Source organism: Lithobates pipiens, unplaced genomic scaffold (assembly GCF_037356315.1).
Source record: "Lithobates pipiens isolate NorthernLeopardFrog02 unplaced genomic scaffold, aLitPip1_a1.2 Scaffold_22, whole genome shotgun sequence".
Classification (NCBI taxonomy): domain Eukaryota; kingdom Metazoa; phylum Chordata; class Amphibia; order Anura; family Ranidae; genus Lithobates; species Lithobates pipiens.
In genome coordinates, this window is record NW_027507784.1 from 148,460,093 (window position 1) to 148,487,329 (window position 27,237).

Here is a 27,237-nt window from a genome sequence, read left to right on the forward strand (position 1 = left end):
GAGAAAATTTACTTATTTACAAAGTTTTGAAACTGAAACAAAAAAAAAACATTTTTTTTTTCAAAATTTTCGGTATTTTTTTTTGTTTAGCAAAAAAAAAAACACAGAGGTGAAAGCTCTATTTGTGGGAAAAAAATGATAAAAATTTCGTTTGGGTACAGTGTTGCATGACCGCGCAATTTTCATTCAAAATGCGACAGTGCTGAAAGCTCAAAATTGGTCTGGGCAGGAAGGTGTTTAAGTGCCCGGTATTGAAGTGGTTAAAGAAAACTGACTGCAGTGTTTCCTGGAAAAGTGGGTGGAGTCTCTCTCTCTGTCTGTCTGTCCTGTGTCTGTCCTGTCCTGTAAGACTCGTAGAAATACCGGTAAGTCTAACTAGGGTTTTCTCCCTTCGTCTTTCAGGACAGCACCTGGAGATAAGAGAGTAAACTAGCGTTTTCTAGAACCTTAAGAAGGTTTCCCTTTGCGGAAGAGGAAGCATTGGTATGGAACAAGTCTCCTAAACTAGATGCTGCCTTTTTGCAGGTTTCCAGACATACTGACCTGGCTTTTGAGGATATGGGAGCACTCCCAGATCCTATGGACAAGAGGATGGAATCACTCTTGAAAAAATCCTCTGATTCATCCCTGGGTAATCTCAAACCAGCCATGGTGTCCACAGTGGTGGCACGGAACATGGAATATTGGTTAACGCAAATAAAAGCACACATTGAAGCAGGAACTTCTAAAGAAACAATCCTGTCTTTCCCCATGCTCCTTAAGGGGGTGGCTTATCTTGCTTCAGCAGAATCAGTGTGTATGTCAGCAAGGTCTGCAGCCTTGTCTAATTCGGCCAGGCAGGCTTTATGGCTTAAGACTTGCATCTAAAGCCGCGTACACACGATCAAACAATCTAGTGGAAAAGACTCAAGTCCGCCGGACAATCCGCCCATGTGTGGGCTCCGGCAGACTTTTTTTTTTTTTTTTTTACCCAAAAGTCCGGCGGACTAAAAGTAGTTTTGCACATCAATCTGTCTGCCAGACTCGCATTTCAGGGGACAATACGGCCGTGTGTGTGCTAGTCTGCCGTACTTTTGAAATGAACGGACTTTTCTCGCCCGGAGACAAGTCTGCTCTTTTTGAGCATGGCTCCAGGTAGCCGGGACCAGCGAAGGAGGCGTCGCTGGCCCCGTCACCTGGTATGGACTTAAAGGGGAATCCCTATGCTGAGAAAACGGTGTGGGGGTCCCCCTCAGGTCCATATCAGACCCTTTTCCGAGCACGCTACCCGGCCGGCCAGGAAAGGGGGTGGAGACGAGCGAACGCCCCCCACAGTCCCAGCATCCAGGTGACGGGGCCAACGACGCCTTCTTCGCTGGTCCCAGCTACCTGGAGCCGCGCTCAAAATGAGCGGATTTTCGTGTGTGTGGGTCCGTTAATTTCAAAAGTATGGCAGATAGTCCGGCGGACTTAGTCCGCCGCAAAAGTGCCGTGTGTGGGCAGGTAGCTCGTTCGGAAAGTCCGGCGGTTTGTCCGCCAGACTAAGTCTGCCGCATAGTCTGATACGTGTGGACCCTGTATCTGCTGCTGGGGGTGTTATCGCTACTTTCTCACCCTGAGCTTCTGGAACTGCCACAGGTGTGGGGCAGAGGTCTTGGACCCTCTGTCCGGTGCTTCAGCTGGGGAAGTTCCTTGCAACTCCACAGATACCACTGTTGGTGCTGAGCCGAGCACAGTGAAGTTTGGCGCTACTACCAGCTCTTCTGCTGGAGGCTCATCGGGTTCTTCTTCCTCAGCATAAAAGTCTATCAAATCCCCTATCACTGCAACTGGTGTCTGGGGATAGTTTCACCATCTCCTGTCCGTGGAACCCAGAAGATGCTATCGGTGCTGAGCAGAGGTTAGCAGAGCTCTGCCCTGTTGTCAGCCCTTCAGGTTTGGGGACAACGATCTCCGGAGTCTCCACTGCCGATTCTCTGGCATGCTGCTGTACGTGTTCTAGCAGTTTCCTGCATGCCCTTTCCAGATGCTGTTCCTTCCTTAACAAATGGTCCAGATCAGGTTTTTAAGCTCTGAGACCCCTGCAAGACCGAGCATAGCCTCTCTATATTCTCGCAGGTCCTCAAGGGTAGGTTCCCCTTCATCACCAAACTCAAAACGATCTGTAAGGCTCTCCAACAGCAATCCAGGGCCTCCAAAGTCATATCCCTCCGGAGAGCATTCTGTTGTCTCCCCTAAATATCCCTGCTCTGCGTGCCATTGCAGAGCCCGATAATGATTGTCCAACTCATTCATCCATTGCTCTTGGGGCCGCTCTCCCAGAAATGCCATCCGCAATGCCCGTTGGTCACTGGCCCGTTGCTCTTGGGTTGGAAAGCACTTGCCCTGTTTAATACCAGCAAGCTGGAGGGCTCCAATCGAGAGCTCTACCCGAATCCGCTGCCTGAGCTCCAGGTATTCATCCTCCGACACAGTCCTGGTGTATTCTGAAAGGACAATCCGCAGCAGCCCCGGGAACTCTGATGCCAGGTCCATATCTCCGCTGGGGTGACTTAAGTCTGCTATCCTGATCTTGGATCCCAGTGGAGATTTGGATGTCCCAGACTGCAGGAAGCAACCCACTGCTTGCCACCAATGTGACGGAACCAATCCCACACTCCGATTGAGTGCTTCCGTCAGTATACCGCTTCCTAAGTCTGAATATAGATATCAGATATTCCAACCGCTCACAAGCACAAAACAAGACGACACTTGCTTAGCTGCTCAACATGGACTCATTTACACAACAGACAGGTGGCTGGAGTTGATGACATTAGTATCTAACAGTTTGTGTCCCAACAGTGGGATTCAGGCTATTGCTAATATGGCAAATACATATCCAGAGTCTGTGGTGTGTCTTGGGGGAGGAGGACATGGATCTGAATCCAATTAACACCACCTCAGGGGTCCCCAGGCATACAGCTCACAAAGAGCACCGTTCCCCCAAATGCGAGGACCCATAATCGCAAGGCAAGAGGCTTGCATTCTGTCCCCTCCAATAGCCTCTGTCGCGGCTAGGTCTGTCACAATTACCTCCAACCAGTTCATTTTGGGGATCATAAGAAGAGGATACAGGTTGGAGTTTTCAAGGCCCCCTCCACTCGGATGTCTGCCCCACCCCCCCACCCCCCCCCCCCCCCGTCCTCCAGGGAGAGTTCTGACCTTCGGCCTCACAGGAACTGGCGATCCCTGCTCTGATGTGTCGGAGGACGCTGACCAGGACCAATCGGTCAGTGACATATGTCAACCATCAAAGAGGAACAAGAAGCATGGCTGCCGCGCAGGAGGTCGCTCACATCATTCGGTGGGCAGAGTGACACGTACCGGCCCTGTCGGCCATATACATCCCAGGAGCAGAAAACTGGCAGGCAGAGTAACTAAATCGCCAGATGCTGGACCCAGGAGAGTGGTCACTGCATCAGGAGGTGTGCAGATTCCTTGCCTGCGGTGGGCCACACCACCAGATGTGGATCTCCTGGCCTCTCGGCTCATTCAAAAGGTGTGGAGGTTCATGTCCAGAACAAGAGATCCCTGGGCGGACGCGTCGGATGCGTTGGTGGCTCCATTGGAGCTTTACCAGCTAATTTACGCCTTTTCTCCGCTAAGACTGTTACCATGTCTGCTCCGCAGAGTGGTGGCCGAGAGGGGATTCCAGTGATACTGATTGCCCCAGATTGGCCTTGGTGTCCTTGATACGCTGACCTGGTACGCCTGGTGGCGGATGCTCCTTGGCGGTTACCGATGCGAGAAGACCTTCTGATACTCCATCCTGCTTTACCGTGGCTGGTTTTAACGGCATGGCAGTTGAAAGCTAGGTGCTAAGGAACCGAGGTCTGTCTGACTCTGTGATTTCCACTATGTTGAGGGCACGAAAATCTTCTCGGAAGATATACCATCGTACGTGGAAGGCTTATATCTTCATGTGCGAGGAGATTGGGTGGCGTCCACGCACCTACTCTGTGTCCACGGTCCTGCTGCTCTTACAGCGTGGAGTAGACCAGAAGTTGGCCTTAAGCACCATCAAGGGACAAATATCAGCCTTGAACCTGGTGCTATCGGTGCTTCAGAAACCGCCCTTTGAGAACATCAGTGAAATTCGTTTGACGCTCTCTCTCAAAGTGGTCTTTCTGGGGGCTATTACAGGAGGGTTTCTAAACCCTCTGCCAGGAGGGTTTCTAAACTGGTGGTCTTGTCTTGCAAGTCGCGCTATCTAGTTATCCACAAGGATAAGGTGGTGTTGTGTCCGCAACCTTCTTTTCTGCCGAAGGTGGTTTCAGCTTTTCACATTAATGATGACATTGTGTTGCCATCCCTGTGTCCAAAGCCGGCACACCCTAAGGGGGTGGACCTGATTAATGGAGCTGTGTCCGTCAATTAACTTCCGAAAGAAGGATTTTACGGTGAGTACAAAAATCCTATTTTTCCACTTCTTGATTAGAGTTTGAACGCTGCTAAATTGGCATTCTTAATTCCTTGGATCTTTTTTATATCCCTTTCCTGTTTTATACCGTTCAGCTACCTTTTTCGCCAGATCCCTTGACAATTTTGCTTTCTCCATGACTCAGAATCCAGAAATGTTAGTGCAGCACTGAATGGAAGATGCAAGGGTCTGTCGAGTCCAGAAACGCATTGCCCTTACCGTTATACGTCAGCACTTTGAAGAAGGATATCTTTGTTATGGCAGCAGCTAAAGAAATATAGGAATCGTATAGTGTAAAACCCTTTGGATCGTTTATTAAGATATATAAAATAGCACTCGTGGATAAAATTGGGGGAGTAATTGCCTCGGGAACAGGAAAATTTATTTTGGGTTATTCTTTGGTGGTAAGTTATGGTAGTATACCACTAATTTTATTTATTTTTTATTTTTTTTTATTTCCTTTATTATTTTGGGCCCATATTCCTTTTGATAAGAATAAAATTCAGGGGATATCTATTACCAATTACTACCAAATGAAAGCTAAATTTTTCCTGGGGAAAAAAAAAAAATCGAATCGACCTGTACCCACAAAGTAGTTGTGATGATATGTATAGATTTACTAACACACGTCAAAATTGCAAAATTATGATCCGGCATTAAGATTTGTTTTACCCTCTCACTAAGAGATTAAGATGCCGACACCTGGACCCGAAGACCAGCAAAGAGGTGAGGTCCAGTGAGCACATCACTGGATCTGGCACAGGTGTGTGTGGTGGTTTTCACCAAAAAATAAAATGTATAAATTTACGTAATAAAACCACAAACAAAAGAAACGATTCAGCACTACAATGCAGCTGTAAGGTATTTATTAATGCCTTCCAGGCCCTAATGGTAGGGGCCACCGGTTTCTTGACAACTTGATTATTTTACATGCATGGTACAGGAGCAGGGTAAGTAATGTACGGATCACCTCTTTGGGTCTACCAGGCACAACAGACTGCTATGGAAGGTCTTATGCCACGTACACACGATCGGAATTCTCGAAAGAAAAAGCTCTGATGGTTTTCCCGACTGAATTCGGCTCAAGCTGTCTTGCCTACACATGGTCACATCAAATTCCAATCATTTATAATGCAGTGACGTACAACGGGACTAGAAAAAGGAAGTTCAATAGCCAGTAGCCAATAGCTTCTGTCTCATGGTTGAATCTGAGCATGCGTGATTTTTGGCGTGTCGGAATTGCCGATAGAAAGTTTTTCCGTCTGGAAAATTGAGAACATGCTATAAATTTTTGGCTGGCGGAAATTCGGACAGCTAAATTCCGATGGAGCATACACATGGTCACATTCTCCGATGAAAAGCTCTCATCAGTCTTTTTCTGGCCGGAATTCCGATCGTATGTACGCGGCTTTAGGCCCCTTTCACACTGAGGCTTTTTTCAGGTGCTACAGTGCTAAAAATAGCACCTGAAAAAGGCCCCTTTCACTCTAGTGTGAAAGCCAGAGGGTTTTCACACTGGAGAGGTGCACTAGCAGGACCCTGAAAAAAGTCCTGCTAGCAGCATCTTTGGAGAGGTGTATTCACTGGAGTGGCGCTTTGCGGGCAGTTTTAACCCTTTTTTGGCCCCTAGCAGGGGTTAAAACCACCCCGCTAGCCAGCAAATACCGCCGGTAAAGCAGCGCTAAAAATAGCGCAGCTTTACCGCCGACGCCTGCACCGCCCCAGTGTGCAAGGGGCCTTATGGTAATCGTCGTGACCAACTTAACACAGTTCAAAACCTCCGCCCAGAACTGCTGAATAGGTGTGCAATGCCAGAAAATGTATAAAAAAAATCCACCCCAGGGGCAGCACACTTCCAACAGTTTGAGGGATGTACTGTAAAAAATCTGCAAGTTTAGCTGGAGTGTAATAGATTCTATGGAGAAATCTGAATTGTATCAGGTGATCCAGTGCTGAAAAGGTAGCGTTCCATAGGTAATCATTATCAAGCTTTGGAAAGTCTGACAACCATGCAGCATAACCGGAGGCCAAAAGTTTTGTGGCATCTATGAAATGTTGTTTATAAATAACAGGACTTTATGGAGGACTTGGTCTCTAAGCAAGGGTTCCAGATCACCAACGGGCACATCTAGGTTGGAAGACCCAAATTGCGCAGAAAAAGTGTGCCTGAACTGGAGGTAGCAAAATGGGTGCAAGTTAGCTATTTGCGTTTAAGCTCCTCAAATGTCAACAGCCCACTGTCTTTATCCCATATCTCGTCCAAATGATTGGAGAGGAACTGAGGCAGCTGGGAATTATGCCACAATGGCGTATATGGAGAGACTACACTGTCCTGGAGTTCTGCACTCCTGGTCAATTCCCACTCTCTAATGCAGGGGTTGACAAATTGGCTTGGAATCTAGGAGCCAGCTAAAAAATGTTAGGAGCCAGGTCCGTGACGGCGATCTGGACTTGTCCCTGGCCTGACATGGAGACGGGTGAGGGGAAGATGCGCCCCCAGCCCCCCACCTGTCTCCAAGTCATTGCCCATCTTAGAGGGACATTTGTTTTGTTTTATTTTTTCAAATGACGAATTTTTTTTAAATTGCATTTTAGTGTAAATATGAGATGTGAGGTCTCTCTGACCCCAGATCTCATATATAAGAGGACCTGTCATGCTTTTTTCTATTACAAGGGATTTTTAGATTCCTTGTAATAGGAATAAAAGTGACACTTTAAAAAAAAAAAAACTGAAAAAAATAAAAATAAAAGAAAAAAATAATAATTTTAAATGCGCCCTGTCCCGCCAAGCTTCCGTGCAGAAGTGAACGCATATATGAAAGCGGTGTTCAAACCACACATGTGAGGTATCGCTGCGATCGGTAGAGTAAGAGCAATAATTCTAGCCCCAGACCTCCTCTGTAACTCAAAACGTGCAACTTGTAGAATTTTTTAAACGTCGCCTATGGAGATTTTAAAGGGTAAAAGTTTGTCGCCATTCCATGAGTGGGCGCAAGTTTGAAGCGTGACATGTTGGGTATCGATTTACTCGGCGTAACATTATCTTTCACAATATAAAAAAAAAATTGGGCTAACTTTACTGTTGTCTTATTTTTTTTTATTTTTTTATTAAATAAATTATTTTTCCCCAAAAAAAGTGCGCTTGTAAGTCCGCTGTGCAAATACGGTGTGACAGACAGTATTGCAACGACCACCATCTTACTCTCTAGGGTATTAGAATAAAATTTATATATATATATATATATATATATATATATATATATATATATATATATATATATATATATTATGTGTATGTATATTTATTTTAATATAATCTAATATATATATATATATATATATATATATATATATATATATATATATAATTTTGTTTAGGGGTTCTAAGTAAAGGGAAGGAGAAAGACTGGCAGGCAGGGCAGGCAATCCCATTAGCATTGTTGGTTGTAATTCCAACGGCCACCACAAGAGGGCACCGTATTGCAGAAGGAACCATAGGATCACAGAAGGCCTCAAAGCCGGGGGCTCAATTACCGTCCGCCTGCGGCGCGGCCCGACGTGATCGTGCCGGGGGGGGGTCCACGCAGACAGGATACCCCCAGCTATGCTGCGCCAGGTCGCTGATTCTAGTCGCAAATGTGACCTGGCGCCCGGGTTTTGTCGAGCACTGCTCTAATGACAGATCTCATTGATCCCGTCATGGGATAAGGAGCCCCGGTCCCATGGAACAATGCTTCATAGGATCCTACAACTGCAGCCTGCAGTAAATAACTGCTGCATCATCATCAGGCTGTGTCAACCACCTGTGTGCAGAAGCGAATTTCCCTGCTAAGAAATAGCTAGCGAAATTGGGTACCGCCAACCGCCCTTCTATCCAGGACAGTTGTAGCTCTTGTCATCTAAGATGAAGTGGCCCCCTGCCCAAAAGATAATCTGAAACTACTGTCAATGGCCTGAAACATCCAAACCTGTGAGTTTCTGAATGTGTATAAAAATAGGGGGAGTAATTTTATTTTTGATTTTACCGATCAGAGAATGTGGCAGGTCCCACCAGGCTTGCGTATGGTGTTTAGGAGTTTGTAGTATTGGAATTACGTTTAGGGGAATAAAGTCCGATACAGACTGTGATATGGTTAAGTGAACTATTTCACCTTATCAACCCACTGAAGTGGGCAGCCTGTCTGGGGCCTCAGGCTCAAAGATAGAACTTTCAACTGAAAATTTTTGCCCCAATTAACTTTGAGACCTGAAAATTTACAAGCCGTGTCTAGGGACAAAGACTCCTCATGGTCCATTAGGAAGAGTACCATATCCTTGGCATATAATGCAGTTTTTTTTCTTCCAACACACCCACTTGGATCCTCTTCACCCCAGATGTCAGTAAGTCAAATAAGCCTGGAGACAGCAGACAGATCTTGACGCGTTTCCCTGGCTACTGGGAAAATTCGGAGACCATTCCATTAAGCTTGACTGCTGCTACTGGGGTAGTATATAACAGTGTAATGCATTTACGAATGGTAAGGCCAAAGGCATAGTACTTCCTGCATATAATTCCAGTCTGGAATTGACGGCCCTTTCTAAGTCTAGAAAGACCAGAATTTACCCTATGGTAATCTCAGGGCCCAGTTGTAAATGAGTATAGACTCCTAGTCATAAATTCATATCCGAGGCCTCACCTGGCATAAACCCTGTTTGATCTTTAGAAACTAGATGGAATATAACTACTATGAGTCTATTGGCAAGCATTCTTTTGAAGATTTTAAAATCCACATTTTAACAATAGGGGGGGGGGGGGGGGAGGGGTTCCTTGCTTGGCTATAAGAACAATATGTCTTTCATATAGGGAGGGAGGAACTTTGCCCATCTTGAAACACTCCTGATAAAGGGCCAACAAACTTGGTAAGAGTAAATCTATATATTGTTCTGTACCACTCGATTGGGAGCCTATCTGGTCCTGGTGCCTTTTGATTTGGAAATGAGCTTACCTTTTGCAACAAGTTCTTCTGGCCTGAAATTAGATAGAAAAGGGACAGGAGCCTCCAAGTCTAGTATCTCACAATAGTTTTATTATAGGAATCAACAAATATCCACTCACAAGAGGTAGGGAGTATATGGGCACATCATAGGTAACTGGTGCTTCTGCGGTGCTGGCGAGATGGGTGCAGACCTCGCGCTCACAAAATGTCCTCTGCTAGGAACTGAGGCAGCGGTCGGATCTATTGGGCCAGGGTGTAAGAACCTATGGTAGCCTGCATGTGTTGGAACACAGCTTCGACCGCAATGGTTTTCTTGAGAAAACATCATTGCGGCTTCCCTTTAGATTACTGCTCATGCTCTGAAATGCCTTGCGTAATTTCCTCCCGGTGACGAGCTTCCGGCTGACGTTGCAGTCCAAGCTGTGCTCCAACACTTGCAGGCTGCATTAGGTTCTTCCACCCTGGCCCAGTGGATCCGACTGCTGCCTCGGTTCCCTCAGAGGACCTATCGTAAGTGCGAGCCCTGCACCCATTTCACCAGCACCACGGAAGCACCAGTTATCTATGATGTGCCCATATACTCCCTAGCTCGTGTGAGTGGATGTTTGATTCCTTTAATAAAATTGTTGTGTCCACTTAGAGGCACCTGTCCCTTTTATATCTTGTTAACAGTGGTTAAGAACTTGCTTCAACTCTTGGATCAGCAGCCCATGTGGACTCACCTTGTATACATTTCAGTAAGTGTTAATGGACTAATCATATCAATAGACTTTTAGCCACAATAATCGCCACACATCCATTGGCACAGCTTGAAAAGGGTATCTAGCAGCTCACAGGCCCCCGAAGGCAAAGTGGGGAAAAAAGAGTGGCTCCAATAGTGCCGTAGGATGGATTGGGAGAACACAAAGGAAACAAAAGCACTAAGGATTTCTTTCTGAGCGTACACCAAGAATCCAGAGGGTGAGTAGATACAGTGGAAACCTAACTATCTGCTGCCAGCAGGCATACATTTTTATCACCTTGTTAAAATCGTGCCAGGGAAAATGGCGTCTTGACAGGCAGGCTCTACCACATTACAATACAGGGCAAGGGTGTAAGGCCATATACGTCTACGACTGCTTATTTAAGGACAGCATTTTGCTAAAGGCCCCTACTATGATACCTTTCTTACAGATCTGTTCCTGTCATCATTTCTCATATTGACTGTGGTCTGCGACCAATTAGTGTAGGGACCTCCGTATGACACGTCAGGTTGTTTTCTGTGGGTATTGATGGGGATCCCCACTAACACCATCTTCTACAGTGATCCCTTTAATTCCTGTCCTATATTATTCATTTTGAACATTGCACTTTCTCTATCTTGAATCTGGATATATATACACAGTACAGACCAAAAGTTTTGACACACCTCATTCACAGAGTTTTCTTTTATTGTCATGACTATGAAAATTGTAGATTCACACTGAAGGCATCAAAACTATGAAATAACACATGTGGCATTATATACTGAACAAAAAAGTGTGAAACAACTGAAAATTTGTCTTTTTTATTCTAGGTTCTTCAAAGTAGCCACCTTTTGCTTTGATTACTGCTCCGCACACTCTTGGCATTCTGTTGATGAGCTTCAAGAGGTAGTCACCTGAAATGGCTTTCCAACAGTCTTGAAGGAGTTCCCAGAGATGCTTGGCACTTGTTGGCCCTTTTGCCTTCACTCTGCGGTCCAGCTCACCCCAAACCATCTCGATTGGGTTCAGGTCCGGTGACTGGAGGCCAGGTCATCTGGCGCAGCACCCCATCACTCTCCTTGGTCAAATAGCCCTTACACAGCCTGAAGGTGTGTTTGGGGTCATCGTCCTGTTTAAAAATAAATGATGGTCCAACTAAACGCAAACCAGATGGAATAGCATGCCGCTGCAAGATGCTGTGGTAGCCATGCTGGTTCAGTATGCCTTCAATTTTGAATAAATCACCAACAGTGTCACCAGCAAAGCACCCCCACACCATCACACCTCCTCCTCCATGCTTCACGGTGGGAACCAAGCATGTAGAGTCCATCCGTTCACCTCTTCTGCGTCTCACAAAGACACGGTGGTTGGAACCAAAGATCTCAAACTTGGACTCATCAGACCAAAGCACAGATTTCCACTGGTCTAATGTCCATTCCTTGTGTTCTTTAGCCCAAACAAGTCTATTCTGCTTGTTGCCTTTCCTCAGCAGTGGTTTCCTAGCAGCTATTTTACCATGAAGGCCTGATTGACACAGTCTCCTCTTAACAGTTGTTCTAGAGATGTGTCTGCTGCTAGAACTCTGTGTGGCATTGACCTGTTCTCTAATCTGAGCTGCTGTTAACCTGCGATTTCTGAGGCTGGTGACTCGGATGAACTTATCGTCCGCAGCATAGGTGACTCTTGGTCTTCCTTTCCTGGGGCGGTCCTCATGTGAGCCCGTTTCTTTGTAGCGCTTGATGGTTTTTGCCACTGCACTTGGGGACACTTTCAAAGTTTTCCCAGTTGTTCGGAATGACTGACCTTTTATTTCTTAAAGTAACGATGGCCACTTGTTTTTCTTTACTTAGTTGCTTTATACAAATTCTAACAGTCTATTCAGTAGGACTATCAGCTGTGTACTGTATCCACCTCCTGCACAACACAACTGATGGTCCCAACCCCATTTATAAAGCTTGAAATCCCACTTGTTAAACCTGATAGGGCACACCTGTGAAGTGAAAACCATTTCAGGTGACTACCTCTTGAAGCTCATCATCAGAATGCCAAGAGTGTGTGTGAAGCAGTAATCAAAGCAAAAGGTGACTACTTTGAAGACCCTAGAATATAAGACATATTTTCAGTTGTTTCACACTTTTTTGTTAAGTATATAATTCCACATGTGTTAATTCATAGTTTTGATGCCTTCAGTGTGAATCTGCAATTTTCATAGTCATGAAAATAAAGAAAACTCTTTGAATGAGAAGGTGTGTCAAAACTTTTGATCTGTACTGTATATTTGAATACATATTCTCCATTTAATAACCCTGACGAAAGGCTTGAACCTGAAACACGTCGGGTACCAATGAGATATTTGGACATTAAAGAGTAATACTATATTAACCTTTTACTTTTTTGTACATTAATCCATTTTGTGTTATTTTGGCTTTTTTCCAGCTCATCACATGTGTGATTGATCTAACATGTATCAATAAATATGTGATTTTATTCATTCTGGTGGTGGTGTTGCCTTTAAAATCCCAGTTAGGGGGTTTCTCCATTCTAATAACTGTTTAACTGTGCGGGTCAAGTGTGTGTTGTGTGTTTTTTCCTGTAACTTTACCTCAAATTCTGTGTAGTCATCTTGGAAAAGCAGTGAGCCTATTGTGTCTAGGGAATAAAAATTCTTTGACAATATGTCTACAAGCAAGTATGTAAATGGCATTTGAAAGAAAGCATAAATACTTGCTAGCAACAAGAGCAGTGCAGCATATGCATGTGTACTTGTATGCCATATTTGAAGTAAGATGGTAAATACATTCTGGTATAAGAACTTTAGGATTACTTTGCTTTTGTATATTAAGGGTTGTTTTTATTTATTTTTTCCCCACAGGTATAACTCGGTTGTACAAGATGAAGAAAATTGTGAAATGGACAGTATATCTGGAGGCAGTTGGAATTGTTCCACAGTAGACTATTTCCTGGGCAGGCAAAATAGTACCTCATCACCTCGGATAGCATTGGAAATGGTAACACAGTTCCCTAAGCATTTGAACACAGGATTCAGAAGTTGTAAGCGCGAAAAAACATCTAATGACACAAAAGAGAACGACTCGCTTGCTTATAAAAGTAAATATAGAGTAGATACAAAGTCTTCTAAAGCACCTCGTCAAGAAAAAATATGCGCAGTTGAAATGGAAAATAACTCTGATTTATTGTTCGAACCTGAATTTGAAGATCCTTACAGTACACGATGCAGTGACATTGAATATGGTTATGAGACAGCTGATGGCTATGAATCTGGTGTGACCAGGGACCAAACTGACAAACTAAACTTGTGCAAAGAATGCAGAAGACTTTACAAGAGAGCCAGAATCCTCAAACACACTAAAGAGGAAACTCCAAAAAATCCAGGTTGGTGTTAATACATTCCTGTGCACGCTCTGTTTATTGCTTAAGGGCTATTCCATTAGGCTATTGGGGTCTATCTAATATCCAACACATTTAAAAAAAATTGAAAACTTGCAAAAAATCACACAAACACAACTGCTTCTACAGCATACCATAATGTTAAACATTTAAAATAAAAATGCGCCATAAAACTTCTGCAGCTACATTTGCATCAAGGTAAAATGAGGCTTTGTCACTGTAAGACTACGTTAATTCCTGTTATTGTAAGATCCACTCGCAATACTCCACAAGAATGTCTGTCTGTGTCATGCCCATGCAGTTCTTGGACCATGTAGGGACTTTATCCGATTGCTGACCGCATAACTTAGTTATACTGCAGCAGAGCGACTCTCCTGTACCAGATCACATGCTAGGTATTGTACATGAGCCAGGTAGGGGGCGTGTGCACCGCAGCTGTGCTGTCTTTAGACTCTGCAATAGCCGATCAGCGGGTACTGGCTAATGGATGTCCGCCAGCACCCACTGATTGACAAGGAGAGAAAGAGAACAGAGTCAGCAGGGATATGATGGATTTTCTTTCCCTGCAAACCAGAGAACAAAATCCATTGCATCCCTTTAGTAAAAACAGCACACGCACTACATACACTGGTTGAGCACACATTTAACCCATTGATCGCCCTAGATGTTTAACCCCTTCCCAGTCAGTGTCATTGGTACAGTGACGGTGCATATTTTTAGCATTGATCCCTGTATTAGTGTCACTGGTTCCCCAAAAGTGTCAGACTGGCCGCCGCAATATCGCAGTCCAGCTATATGTCACTGGTTGCCGCCATTACTAGTATAAAAAGTAATAAAAATTCCACAATATATCCCATAGTTTGTAGACGCTGTAACTTTTGCACAAACCAATCAATATATGCTTGTTGGGATTTCTTTTTACCAAAAATATGTAGAAGAATTTTGATTTTTAAAAGTGTTTTTGTGTGTGTGTGTGTATGTATATGTGTATGTATGATATATATATATATATATATATATATATATATATATATAATATGGGATGCACCGAAATTTCGGCCGCCGAAACATATCGGCCGAAAATGCCCTTTTCGGCAATTTGCCAAAAGAGAAAAACGGCCGAAAATGGGGCGTGGCCTGGGTGGGGGCGGGCCCCCGCCCCTGGTGACGCCCATCATGGGGGGGGGGTGTATAGCGCAGGAGAGCCGCCTCCGCCGCCTGTTTGATCACAGCGCCGGGAACATCACAGCTTTCATTTCAATAGCTGTGTGTTCCCGGCCGCGCGCCGTCACACACAGCCCCTCCCCCTTGTCCGGGCACTTAGACAGATTATCCGCAGGATTGGACGGATGATCTGTCTATCAAAGTGCCTGGACAAGGGGGAGGGGCTGTGGGTGACGACGCGCGGCTGGGAACACACAGCTATTGAAATGAAAGCTGTGATGTTCCCGGCGCTGTGTTCAAACAGGCGGCGGAGGTGGCTCCCTTCCCTGCACAGGCTGGCTGCAAAATGACACGCTGGCTGCAATGGGGCACACTGGCTGCAATGGGGGACACTGGCCTGCAATGGGGGGCGCCTCCTGTACCACATCCTCTGTCTCTGACCATCTCCTGTACCATGTCCCTAGTCTCTGACCATCTCCTGTACCACATCCTCCGTCTCTGACCATCTCCTGTACCACGTCGCCAGTCTCTGACCACCTCCTGTACCACGTCGCCAGTCTCTGACCACCTCCTGTACCACGTCGCCAGTCTCTGACCACCTCCTGTACCACGTCGCCAGTCTCTGACCACCTCCTGTACCACGTCGCCAGTCTCTGACCACCTCCTGTACCACGTCGCCAGTCTCTGACCACCTCCTGTACCACGTCGCCAGTCTCTGACCACCTCCTGTACCACGTCGCCAGTCTCTGACCACCTCCTGTACCACGTCGCCAGTCTCTGACCACCTCCTGTACCACGTCGCCAGTCTCTGACCACCTCCTGTACCACGTCCCCAGTCTCTGACCACCTCCTGTATAAAAATATTTTTTAAAAACAGTCATTTTCGGTATCGGTGCTGTTTCGGTTTTCGGCCTAGTGTATTTTTCATTTTCGGTATCGGTTTCGGCACCAAAAAACCCATTCGGTGCATCCCTTTATTTTTATATATATATATATATATATATATATATATATATATATATATATATATATATATATATATATATATATATATATATATATATATATATATATATATATATATATATATATATATATATATATATATATATATATATATAATATATAAAATATATTATACAGTATCTCACAAAAGTGAGTACACCCCTCACATTTATAAATATTTTATTATATCTTTCACGTGACAACACTGAAGAAATGACCCTTTGCTACAATGTAAAGTAGTGAGTTTACAGCGTGTATAACAGTGCAAATTTGCTGTCCCCTCAAAATAACGCAACGCACAGCCATTAATGTCTCAACCAGTGGGCAACAAAAGTTATTACACCCCTAAAAGAGAATGTCCAAACTGGGCCCAATTAGCCATTTTCCCTCCCCGGTATCGTGTGACTTTTTAGTGTTACAAGGGAGCAGGTGTGTTAAATTTGGTGTTATCGCTCTCACTTTCTCATACTGGTCACTGGAAGTTTAACATGGCATCTCATGGCAAAAAACTCTCTGAGAATCTGAAAAAAAAATAATGGTTGCTCTGCATAAAGATGGCCTAGACTATAAGAAGATTGCCAAGACCCTGAAATTGAGCTGCAGCACAGTGGCCAAGACCATACAGTGGTTTAACAGGACAGGTTCCACTCAGCAAAGACCACGCCATGGTCGACCAGGAAGTTGAGTGCATGTGCTCGGCATCATCCAGAGGTCATCTTTGGGAAATAGACATATGACTGCTGCCAGCATTGCTGCAGAGGTTGAAGGGGTGGGGGGTCAGCCTGTTACTGCTCAGACCATACACCGCGCACTGCATCAAATTGATCTGCATGACTTTCATCCCACAAGGAATCCTCTTCTAAAGATGATGCACAAGAAAGCCTGCAAACAGTTTGCTGAAGACATGCAAACTAAGGACATGGATTACTGGAAAAACGTCCTGTGGTCTGATGAGACCAAGATAAACTTATTTGGTTCAGATGGTGTCAAGCGTGTGTGGGGACAACCAGGTGAGGAGTACAAAGACAAGTGTGTCTTGCCTACAGTTAAGCATGGTGGTGGGAGTGTCATGGTCTGGGGCTGCATGAGTGCTGGGGGAGCTACAGTTCATTGAGGGAATCATGAATGCCAACATGTACTGGGACATACTGAGGCAGAGCTTGATCCCCCCCCCCCTCCCTGCAGGGCAGAATTCCAACATAACGGCCCCAAACACACCTCCAAGATGACCCCTGTCTTGCTAAAGAAGCTGAGGGTAAAGGTGATGGATTGGCCAAGCATGTCTCTAGACCTAAACCCTATTGAGTATCTCTGGGGCATCCTCAAACGGAAGGTGGTAGAGCGCAAGGTCTCTAACGTCCACACACTCCATGATGTCATCAAGCAGGAGTGGAAGAGTACTCCAGTGGCAACCTGTGAAGCTCTGGTGAACTCCATGCCCAAGAGGTTAAGACAGTGGCGAAAAATAATAGTGGCCACACAAAATATTGACACTTCGATTTGGACGTTTTCACTTAGGGGTGTACTCGCTTTTGTTGCCAGCGGTTTAAACATTAATGGCTGTGTGAGTTATTTTGAGAGGACAACAAATTTTAGTTATACAAGCTGTACACTCACTACTTTACATTGTAGCAAAATGTAATTTTTTTTCAGTGTTGTCACATGAAAAGATATAATACTTACAAAAATGTGAGGGGTATACTCACTTTTGTCAGATACATATTTATGGCTTTTACTGATTACATTTTCGTGTTCGATTAATCTATATTTTTTTTTTTTTTGTATTGATTTAATCAACTAATTTCGATTAATTATAACGCGCATACAGATCCAACTTTTAGCTGATCTCCTTGCATTGCAACTCTGCATTAGTCAGTGGTAAATGTGGTATACACTATATACAATCACCCGACACTAGTTAGTTTCCACAATCCCTTAACTTCACAGTTCACACAAATACGTTTTAAATTCAAACTGTAGCACTGACGTAATTTTTTTTATTTATTTTTTCCACAGTAGCGTGACAATCCCTTCACCTCTGGTCTGACCAATCACTCTCACCTTATGGCATGGACCCCTGTGTAACCAGGTAGTCATGCAAGCGGGATTCAAAAGGATTAACAGGGACCATAAACTTCTCTCACGTCTCCTTAGATCTCAGCAAGTACGCCAGGTCATGGGTAGAAAGTAAAGACCTAAGTTCTCACCGCTTAAAGCGGAGGTCCACCCTAAAGTGGACCTTCCACTCATTGGAATCCCCCCCCTCCGGCACCACAATTGGCACCTTTCAGGGGGGAGGGGGGTGCAGGTACCTGTACAGTACAGGTATCTGCACCCACTTCCGGGATAGCTCTCTGCGGAAAGGGGCGTAGATTACGCCCCTTTCCGAAAGTCCCCCGCTGCCTGCTGGGAAACACACAGATCCCAGAGGCAGCGTGTCCATCCTTATTGCGCAGCGCGACTTGCGCATGCGTAGTAGGGAACTGGGAAATGAAGCCGAAAGGCTCCACTTCCTGATTCCCATACCCAAGATGGCGCCGGCAGCACCCGAGAGACGATCGAGAGATCGGCTTCGGGTGCCGACATCGCGGGCACGCTGGGCGGGTAAGTGTCCTTATTTTAAAAGTCAGCAGCTGCAGTATTTGTAGCTGCTGGCTTTTAAAAAAAAAAAAAAAAAAAAAAGACGGAACTCCCGGCGGACTCCCGCTTTAAGTATAAGATAAAATTTTTGTGTTCAAACACAAACTACTCGCGTAAAGATGATAAAAACACAGCATGTAAAGCCGACAATCGTGTTAGTTCCGTAGGGCAGCAGCGGGTGACGTCATCCTACCCCGTACCCGTTACGTTCAATCAGAACTTCAACATAACCAGACTCTAAAGAATTTTGATCGATCAAAAAAATGAATCGAGGAATTAATCTTTAATTCCCACAGCCCTAATTTTGCAATTGGGTAATTTTTTCTTCATAAATTTTGGCCAAAATTTATACTGCTTCATATCTTTGGTGAAAATAACCAAAATTGGTGCATATTATTTGGTCTTTGAGAAAGTTATAGACTCTACAAACTATGGTGCACTCACTGAGAATTGATTACACCTGATGGGCTGTCAGTATATCTAATTTCTTGGAAAACTAACAAGCCAGAAAAGTATAAATTACCCTTTTTTGGAAAGCAGACCTTCCAAGGTATTTAGTAGGAGGCATGGTGAGTGTTTTTTTGAAGTTGTAGTTTTTTATTCTCACAATTCTTTGCAAAATGATGATGATTTTTTTATTTATTAAAATTGTCATATTAACAGGTTATTTCTCTCACATGGCCTGTGCATACCACAAATTACACCCCAAAACACATTCTGCTACTACTCCTGAGTGTGGCGATACCCCACGTGTGAGACCCCTTTTTTTTTTTTTTTTTACAGCCTGGCCACATACAAAGGCTCAACATGCAGAGTACCGTCAGGGACCTAAATTAGACATGTAAAGCGTTTAACCCCCCCCCCCCCCCCCCCCAAAAAAAAAAAATATGCTGCTACTGTCCCTTTTAATGTGAAAGCTGTAGCTTGGTGCTTTTGCTTTTTGCCTTCTCTGTATCTCTTACAATACCTGTTTGATCCTGCCAGCTCCTGTCTTCCCCCCCCCCCTAAAAACAGACCACGATTATCATGGTTGCTGAGCCAAGATATCATGGTCTAAATGCATGTCTACGTCATCCGCAGGTCTCCCCTCTCCTCTCTGCCTGTCAACGTGTAGTCTAAAATGAGAGAGGACGATCTCCGACACTCCCGGCCATGCCCCTCTGCTCTCATACACATTGCATTGACAGCCAAAGGGAGGAAGATGAGAGGTTCCTCTTCTGACGTATCTTGCATACGTCGGATGGAATCGATGTCCCTCTTAATCAGCTCCCTTGGCTCAGATATGGAAAAGAAATGGGACAATTGACAGAGCTAAAAAATGCTAATAAAGAGCATTTACACAAATAGGCAGAAGATGCTGCAATGCTTAGGGAGCCATGTACTGTGTGCCTGATTTAATTGGGTGCGGAGCAATTGGGTTAACAACCACTTTAATTTCTTGACTACCTAGTTCACTTTTGAAGGCCCTGGCACATCAGGACGATGGAAATGCCCACACAATTACAGCTTTTTGGAAAGAAAACCCCTCACCAACACATAATTGAGACATAATGAGTCTTTTGATCATGCCATTTTTTTTTCCCACAAGTTTTTGAGAAACGAAAGAAAATTTAATTTGTATATATATTTATTTTTACACACAAAGTTGTCCAAGATATTTCTAATACATAGCAAAAATGACAGCCCAAAAATATATTCTGCGAATCTTCCTAAGTATGGCGATGCCACATACAGAGGCCCAACATGTAGGGAGCACCGTCAGATGTTCTAGGGACATACATTTCAAATCTAATTTTCTACTTATTACACTTTTGTGAGGCACTGATGTGGCATGGATGAGCATAAATGAGGCACTGATGTGGCATGGATGAGCATAAATGAGGCACAGATCACCTCTGTGGGCACTTCACATACAGCCCATAAGCGCTGCTGCATCTGGCTCCTCCCTCTCAGAAGAGCGGAGGAGCTGAACTGGACATGCGCCGGGTTGTTTACAACTGATTGCTCCATCATTGAATGGAGTGATCCCATGGTAAAGGGGCGCTGTCATTCGCCCTTTACACCGATCCCTGGTGCGCGGGATAGGGACGACCCGGCCATCATGGACACTTCCATGAGCGCACACTAGGAGGCACGCGGGAAGCGCGAGTTCGGGAGGGCGTCCCTGGATTCCCGCCAAGTACTAGCCGATGGCTGCGGTCTTTTAGTTATGGCCCGGTTAGCAAGTGGTTAACGTGATTGTAAAGTCTTGTTGTTTTTTTGTTTTTTAGTTAAAAATAACAAAAATGTTATACTTGCCTGCTCTGTTGCAGTTTATTTGCACAGAGCAGCCCAGGTCCTCCTCTTCTCAGGTCCCTCTTCAGCTCTCCTGGCCCCTCCCTCCTGTCGAGTGTCCCACAGCAAGCAGCTTGCTATGGGGACACCTGAGCCAAGGCACAGCTCCCTGTGTCCATTCAGACACTGAGCCATGCCCCCTTTCTCTCCTCATTGGCTTACTGACTTTGACTGCAGCGGGAGCCAGTGTTGCCGCACTGCTGTCTCAGCCAGTGAGGATGGGAGTCCTGGGCAGCCGAGACATTCCCGCAACATCGCTGGATCTAGAGGGACCTCAGGTAAATATTTTGGGGGCTGAGGATTGCTGCACACAGAAGGCTTTTTACCTTAATGCATTAACCACTTCTGGACTACCCGCCGTCATTATACGGCAGCAATTTGAAGAGAGAGATTATGTCAGCAGCTAGCTGCCATAACCCCCGGTATCATCTTCTTCAGCGAGGTGTCCGCTTTCAGATAAAAGTGGTCTCTGCGGCGGATTTGCCACGAGATCACTTTTATTGGCAGTGGGAGAGGGCCCCTCCTGCTGTGCCCTCTGCAGAGGAGATCAGGTCCTGTTCCCCTCTGTGGTATGGAGCTGAGTGAGGGGAAGATGGGCCCCCACCCGGCACCATACCAGTGCAGGGAGGAAGCGACGTCAAAACATCACTTCCACCCATAGCTCTTAAAGCAACATTTTAATTGTATTTATTTTAAACTACCTCCTTTTTTTCTTGTGTAAATATAATCTCTGAGGTCTTTTTGACCCCATATCTCATATTTAAGAGGTCCTGTCATGCTTTTTGTCTATTACAAGGGATGTTTACATTCCTTGTAATAGGAATAAAAGTGACGCTTTTTTATTTTAATTGTGCCCTGTCCTGCTAAGCTTGCGTTATAGAAGCAAATGCATACATGAGTAACGCCCGCATATGAAAACGGTGTTCAAACCACTCATGTGCGGTATCACTACAATCGTTCGAGCGAGCGCAATAATTCTAGCACTAGACCTCCTCTGTAACGCAAAACATGCAACCTGTAGAATTTTTTAAAGGTAAAAGTTTGTCGCCATTCCACGAGCGGGCACAACTTTTGAAGCGTGATGTGTTGGATATCAATTTACTCGGCGTAACGTCATCTTTCACAATATAAAACAAATGGGCTAACTTTTACTGTTGTCTTATTTTTTTTAAATTTTAAATTTAAAAAAATAAAAGTGTGCTTGTAAGACCGCTGCGCAAATACGGTGTGACAAAGTATTGCAACGACTGCCATTTTATTCTCTAGAGTGTTAGAACCCCCAAACAAAATATAAATATATAATATTGTGTGTATGTGTGTGTGTGTGTGTGTGTGTATATATATATATATATATATATATATATATATATATATATATATATATATATATATATATATATATATATATATATATATATATATATAATTTTTTTTTTTTTTCTACGGAATTTTCTAGCAAAAACTGATTTTAAACAAGTTTTAAAAATAAATAATAAAGTGGTTAAGATAAAAAAAATTAAATAAAAAAAAAAACCTTCTGCCTTTACAATCACTTTAAGGCTGCATCTACAGTATGGCCAGGGGCAGATGGTTTTCTGCTTTCAGGGCAACCAAACACTGCGCCTGGATAGAGCAACCCTCTGTGATATAGCCACAAACTTGCCCATTAGCTGCAAGCAGAACTCTGCAGAAACGCCAACTCTGGACGCATACTGAGTGCATCCAGGGTACAGTCAGAGGTTCTGTTGGCATGTAACCAATCAATTTTATAGTGGGCTGAATTAGCATTATGGTTGCCCTGAAAGGGGCGATTGTATCGTAAGACTATACACATGTATTTACTCTTTATCATATTAAATAATTGCCTCTGCATTTTGCATCCAATGAATATGTAGGATTGAAAGTAAAAAAACTCTCAAGAAAAAAAAGCAGACTTTGTGGGCATATCATGAGGTGGTAATCACAAAAAAAAAAAAAAAAATAATCTTTTATTACAAAAATTAAAATTACATATAACGCCCTGTTACTTGACGACAAGGTCAACAGATAACCAATAAAACAGACATAGAGGTATGGATCATTTCAGTAAGTACATGAGAGAGGCCCAGAATACATGCAAAATAAGCAGTATATGTATATATCAAGGGGTTAGGTCCATAAGCTCCTCCATGCTTGTCAATTGGGAAGCAGGTAAGAGGGGCTCAACATCAATCCATCGCTGCTGAAGACTTCAAGGTGAGGCGCCTCCACCCTACTCTGGGTTTTTGAGTCTGGCTCCACTAATTGAGCCTCCAAAGGGGGATACCAGGCATACTTTTTTAAAGGCTTTTTTCCTATTTTGATCATTGGCTTATTTTACCTGAAAGTACATGCAAGAGCCAGTGACAACGTTGAGAGGTGTCCCTACTATTTTTGATATTTATTCCTAACCTTGGTGGTTGATGTTGAGCCCATCTTACCTGCTTCCAAATTGATTTACATCAATCTGTCTCTAATAGAAGGAATCGTCACTGATTTTTGGTAGTCTTGGAGGATGAATTTCTTTCCCCCTTCTCCTTGATCCAGCTGTCACATGTGAATAGTTGAAAGTCTTTAACATCTGAAAGTTGATTCCCTTGAAAGATTGGTTAGTTCTTTTGTTTTTTCTTTTGTGGTGTTAGGCCTTGAGACCAGGTATAGGATATCTGCACCTACCCAGTATGTCCTAAGGAAGCTATTGAATTGCGAAACACATTGACAAGCAAGCATGGAGGAGCTTATGGACCTAACCCCTTGATATATACATATACTGCTTATTTTGCACCTATTCTGGACCTTCTTCATCTACTTAGTGAAAGGATCCATACCTCCTTGTCTGTTTTATTGGGTTTCTGTTGACCTTGTCAAGTAATATGGTATTTGTCTGTTATATGTAATTTTTTAATAATTTTTGTAATAAAGATATATTTTTTTTTATAATTTACCGCCTCGTGATATGTGCATAAAGTCTTCTTGAGATTGAGTTTTCTTGAGAGAGGTTTTTCTTTTACTCTTTCAATCCTTCTATATGGCTTCAGTAATAAGACATACCGTATTTATCGGCGTATAACGTGTACCCCAAGTTTAGGAGGGAATTTTAAGGGAAAATAACTTTTAGGAGGTAAGTTTTTAAGGGAAAAAAAACTTTATATTTAAGTGCCCATCAATGCAGTCTTATCAGTGCCCATCTGCAGCCTTGTCATTGCAGCCTTGTCAGTGTAGCCTTGCCGTTTAAAAATGAAACCGCCGAGATACAGAGTCGGATGTCCTGTGTATCTCGGTAGCTCTCGGCCATTCTCGCCAGCTCATGCGGGACTGCGAGAGCGGGCGAAAGGCGCCAAGAGGCCGCAATCCGTGGGGGATTGGCGTATAACACACACCCACGATTTTTCCCTGATTTTAAGGGGGAAAAAAGTGCATGTTATACACCAATAAATATGGTAAGTTGTGAAGGGCAGGTGCAGACCAGCACAGAGCACACTAACCATCCTGTAGCAGATGATGCTGGTTTGAAAAGGAGGGTCCCACGCTGCTGGTATTCAAAAGAAACTATTGGAGATTGCTCAAACGGAGAAAGCTTCTGGTGGATGATACCAGCAGTGTGTGACACTCCTTTTCAACTGCCATAGAATTGTATTCTCATAATAATTGCAATCAGACAATTTAATTGGAATTTATTTTTTAGTTTCAACTGTCGACAATGGGTTATCGGTGTATATCTGGTGCACTTTTCTTTTCTTTACCCTATAGTCTTCTATGGGGCTAGCTACACCACTCATGCCCAGAGCAGTTGGCAAATGGTATGCAGAGGTGAGACCTGAATACCACCCATCTCTAGATTGAAAGGTCTAAGTTGTAGATTATAGGCCATTTAACACTGGCCGGGAGTGCAGTTTTAACTGCTGATGGTATTGATAATGTATATTAAGTCACTATGTATTGCTTTTCACTTATAGTTTGACTGTTTCACCCTTCTTTTTTTTTTTTTTTTTTTTTTTCTTTTTTTTTTTTTTGTGGTTTCCAAACCAATAACTTTTCTGTCTAGAGTATAACCACTGGAGCAGTAAATTCTGGATGATGATGAACCAAGTTCCCTCACAAAAAAGAAGTAACATGAAGAAGAATCAAAACAGGTTATCTAAAAAAATAAAATTAAGTGTGTGTGTGTGTATATATATATATATATATATATATATATATATATATATATATATATATATATATATATATATATATATATATATATATATATATATATATATATATATATATATATATATGTGTATGTATATATATATATATATATGTATGTATATATATATAAATAAATATAAATTATACACTGTACCTTTTTACATTTGTCCTATGTAGCATATCTAATGACAAGGTGACGTGGAACATGTCTCTTCCCACAGGCATGTTTCTGTGGGGCCACACATATGCATATCTCCCTTTGTGCTGGGAAGAGCGCTTTTGTGCTGCACAGAGCTATCCCAGTACAGAGACCGGGGTCTACCCGAGATGTTCAGTGCCTTCAAGTATTCATGCCCCCTCGAAATTTTCTGCATTTTGACATGTTACCACCAAAAACGTAAATGTATTGGGATTGTATGTGATTGACCAACACCGTTGCACATAATTGTGAAGTGGAAGGGAAATGATAAATGGTTTTCAATATTTACAAATATCTGAAAAGTGTGACGTGCATTTGCATTCAGCCCCCTTTACTCTAATACCCCTAACTAAAATCTAGAAGAACCAATTGCCTTCAGAAGTCGCCCAATTGGTAAATAGAGTACACCTGTGTGTGATTTAATCTTCGTATAAATACAGCTGTGCTGTGAAGCCCTCATAGGTTTGTTGGAGAACCATAGTGAACAAACAGCATCCTGAAGGCGAGGGAACACACCAGACAGGTCAGAGATAAAGTTGTGGAGAAATTTTAAAGCAGGGTTAGGTTATTTAAAAAAATAAAAAAATAAAAATCCATAATCCGAAAATGGAAAGAGTGTGGCACAACTGCAAACCTACCAAGACATGGCTGTCCACCTAACCTGAGAGGCCAGGCAAGGAGAGCAATAATCAGAAAAGCAGCCAAGAGGCCCATGGTATCTCTGGAGTTGCTGCAGAGATCCACAGCTCAGGTAGGAGAATCTGTCCACAGGACACTTATTAGTCGCACACTCCACAAATCTGGCCTTTATGGAAGAGTGTCAAGAAGAAAGCCATAAGCAGTCCCATTTGCAGTTTGCGAGAAGCCATGTGGTGGACACAACAACCATGTTGAAGAAGGTGCTCTGGTCAGATGAGACCAAAATTTTACTTTTTGACCTAAAAGCAAGCATATTTTGGGGATGCTTTTCTTCAGCAGGGACAGGGAAGCTGGTCAGAGTTGATCGGAAGTTGGATGGACCCAAATACAGGGCAGTTTTAGAAGAAAAACTGTTAGTCTGCAAAAGACTTGAGACTGGGTCAGAGATTCACCTTCCAGCAACCATAAACATGCAGCCAGAGCTACAATGGAATGGTTCAGATCAAAGCATATTCATGTGTCAGAATGGCCCAGTCAAAGTCCAGACCTAAATCCAATTGAATCTGTGGCAAGACTTGAAAATTGATGTACAGAAGCTCTCCTTCCAATCTGACAGAGCTTGAGCTATTTTGAAAAGAAGAATGGGCAAACATTTCACTCGCTAGATGTGCAGCTTGTAGAGACATCCCCAAAAAGACTTGCAGCTTCTACAAAGTATTGACAAATTGAAATCCATTTATCATTTTCCTTCCACTTCACAATCATGTGCCACTTTGTGTTGATCTATCACATAAAATCCTAATAAAATACATTTACGTTTTTGGTTGTAAGATGACAAAATGTGGACAATTCCAAAGGGTATGAATACTTCTTCAAGGCACTGTTCATTATACACCGATCAGCCATTGCATTATGATCACTGACAGGTAAAGTGAATAACCTTGTCTCTCGCCTGACAATGGCACCTGATAGTGGGTGAGATATATTATGCAGCAAGTAACGTAACGTGTCTGAAGTTGATTTAAAAAAAAATATATGAAAAATGGGCAAGCTTAGGGTTTAAGCGACTTTGACACAAGCCAAATTGTAATGGCTAGATGACTGAGTCGGAGCAGCTCCAAAGCTACTAATCTCTTGTGGGAGGTTGCCGGTCTGCAGTGGTTAGGACTTACTAAAAGTGGGCCGAGGAAAGAAAAACGACAATAGAGCCATGAACAACCAAGACTCATTAAGGCACATGGGGAGCAAAGCCAGGCCAGATTCAATAGAAGAGCTACTGTAGCTCAAATTACTGTAAAAGGTAATGCTGGTTCCAGTGTGAAAATGTGTCTGAACACACAGTGCATCTCGGTTTGTTTCATATGGGGCTGCGTAGCCACAAACTGGTCAGGGTTCTCATGCTGACTGGTACCCAAAAGCACCTACAATGAGCATATGAGCATCAAAACTGGACAGCTGAGCAATGGAAGAAGGTGGCCTGGTCTCTCTTACATTGTG

The 27,237-nt window shown here is 43.5% G+C and overlaps 1 protein-coding gene across 1 annotated transcript in view; it reads left to right on the forward strand.

Moving 5' to 3' along the window:
* Nucleotides 1-27,237, forward strand: part of LOC143924247 (uncharacterized) — a 63,874-nt gene that overhangs the window by 29,901 nt on the left and 6,736 nt on the right. Inside the window, exons 2-3 of the mRNA XM_077448454.1 lie at nt 13,012-13,532; nt 24,754-24,841. Of these exons, the coding sequence (XP_077304580.1) occupies nt 13,012-13,532; nt 24,754-24,841 (609 nt within the window). The remainder of the gene's footprint in view (nt 1-13,011; nt 13,533-24,753; nt 24,842-27,237) is intronic.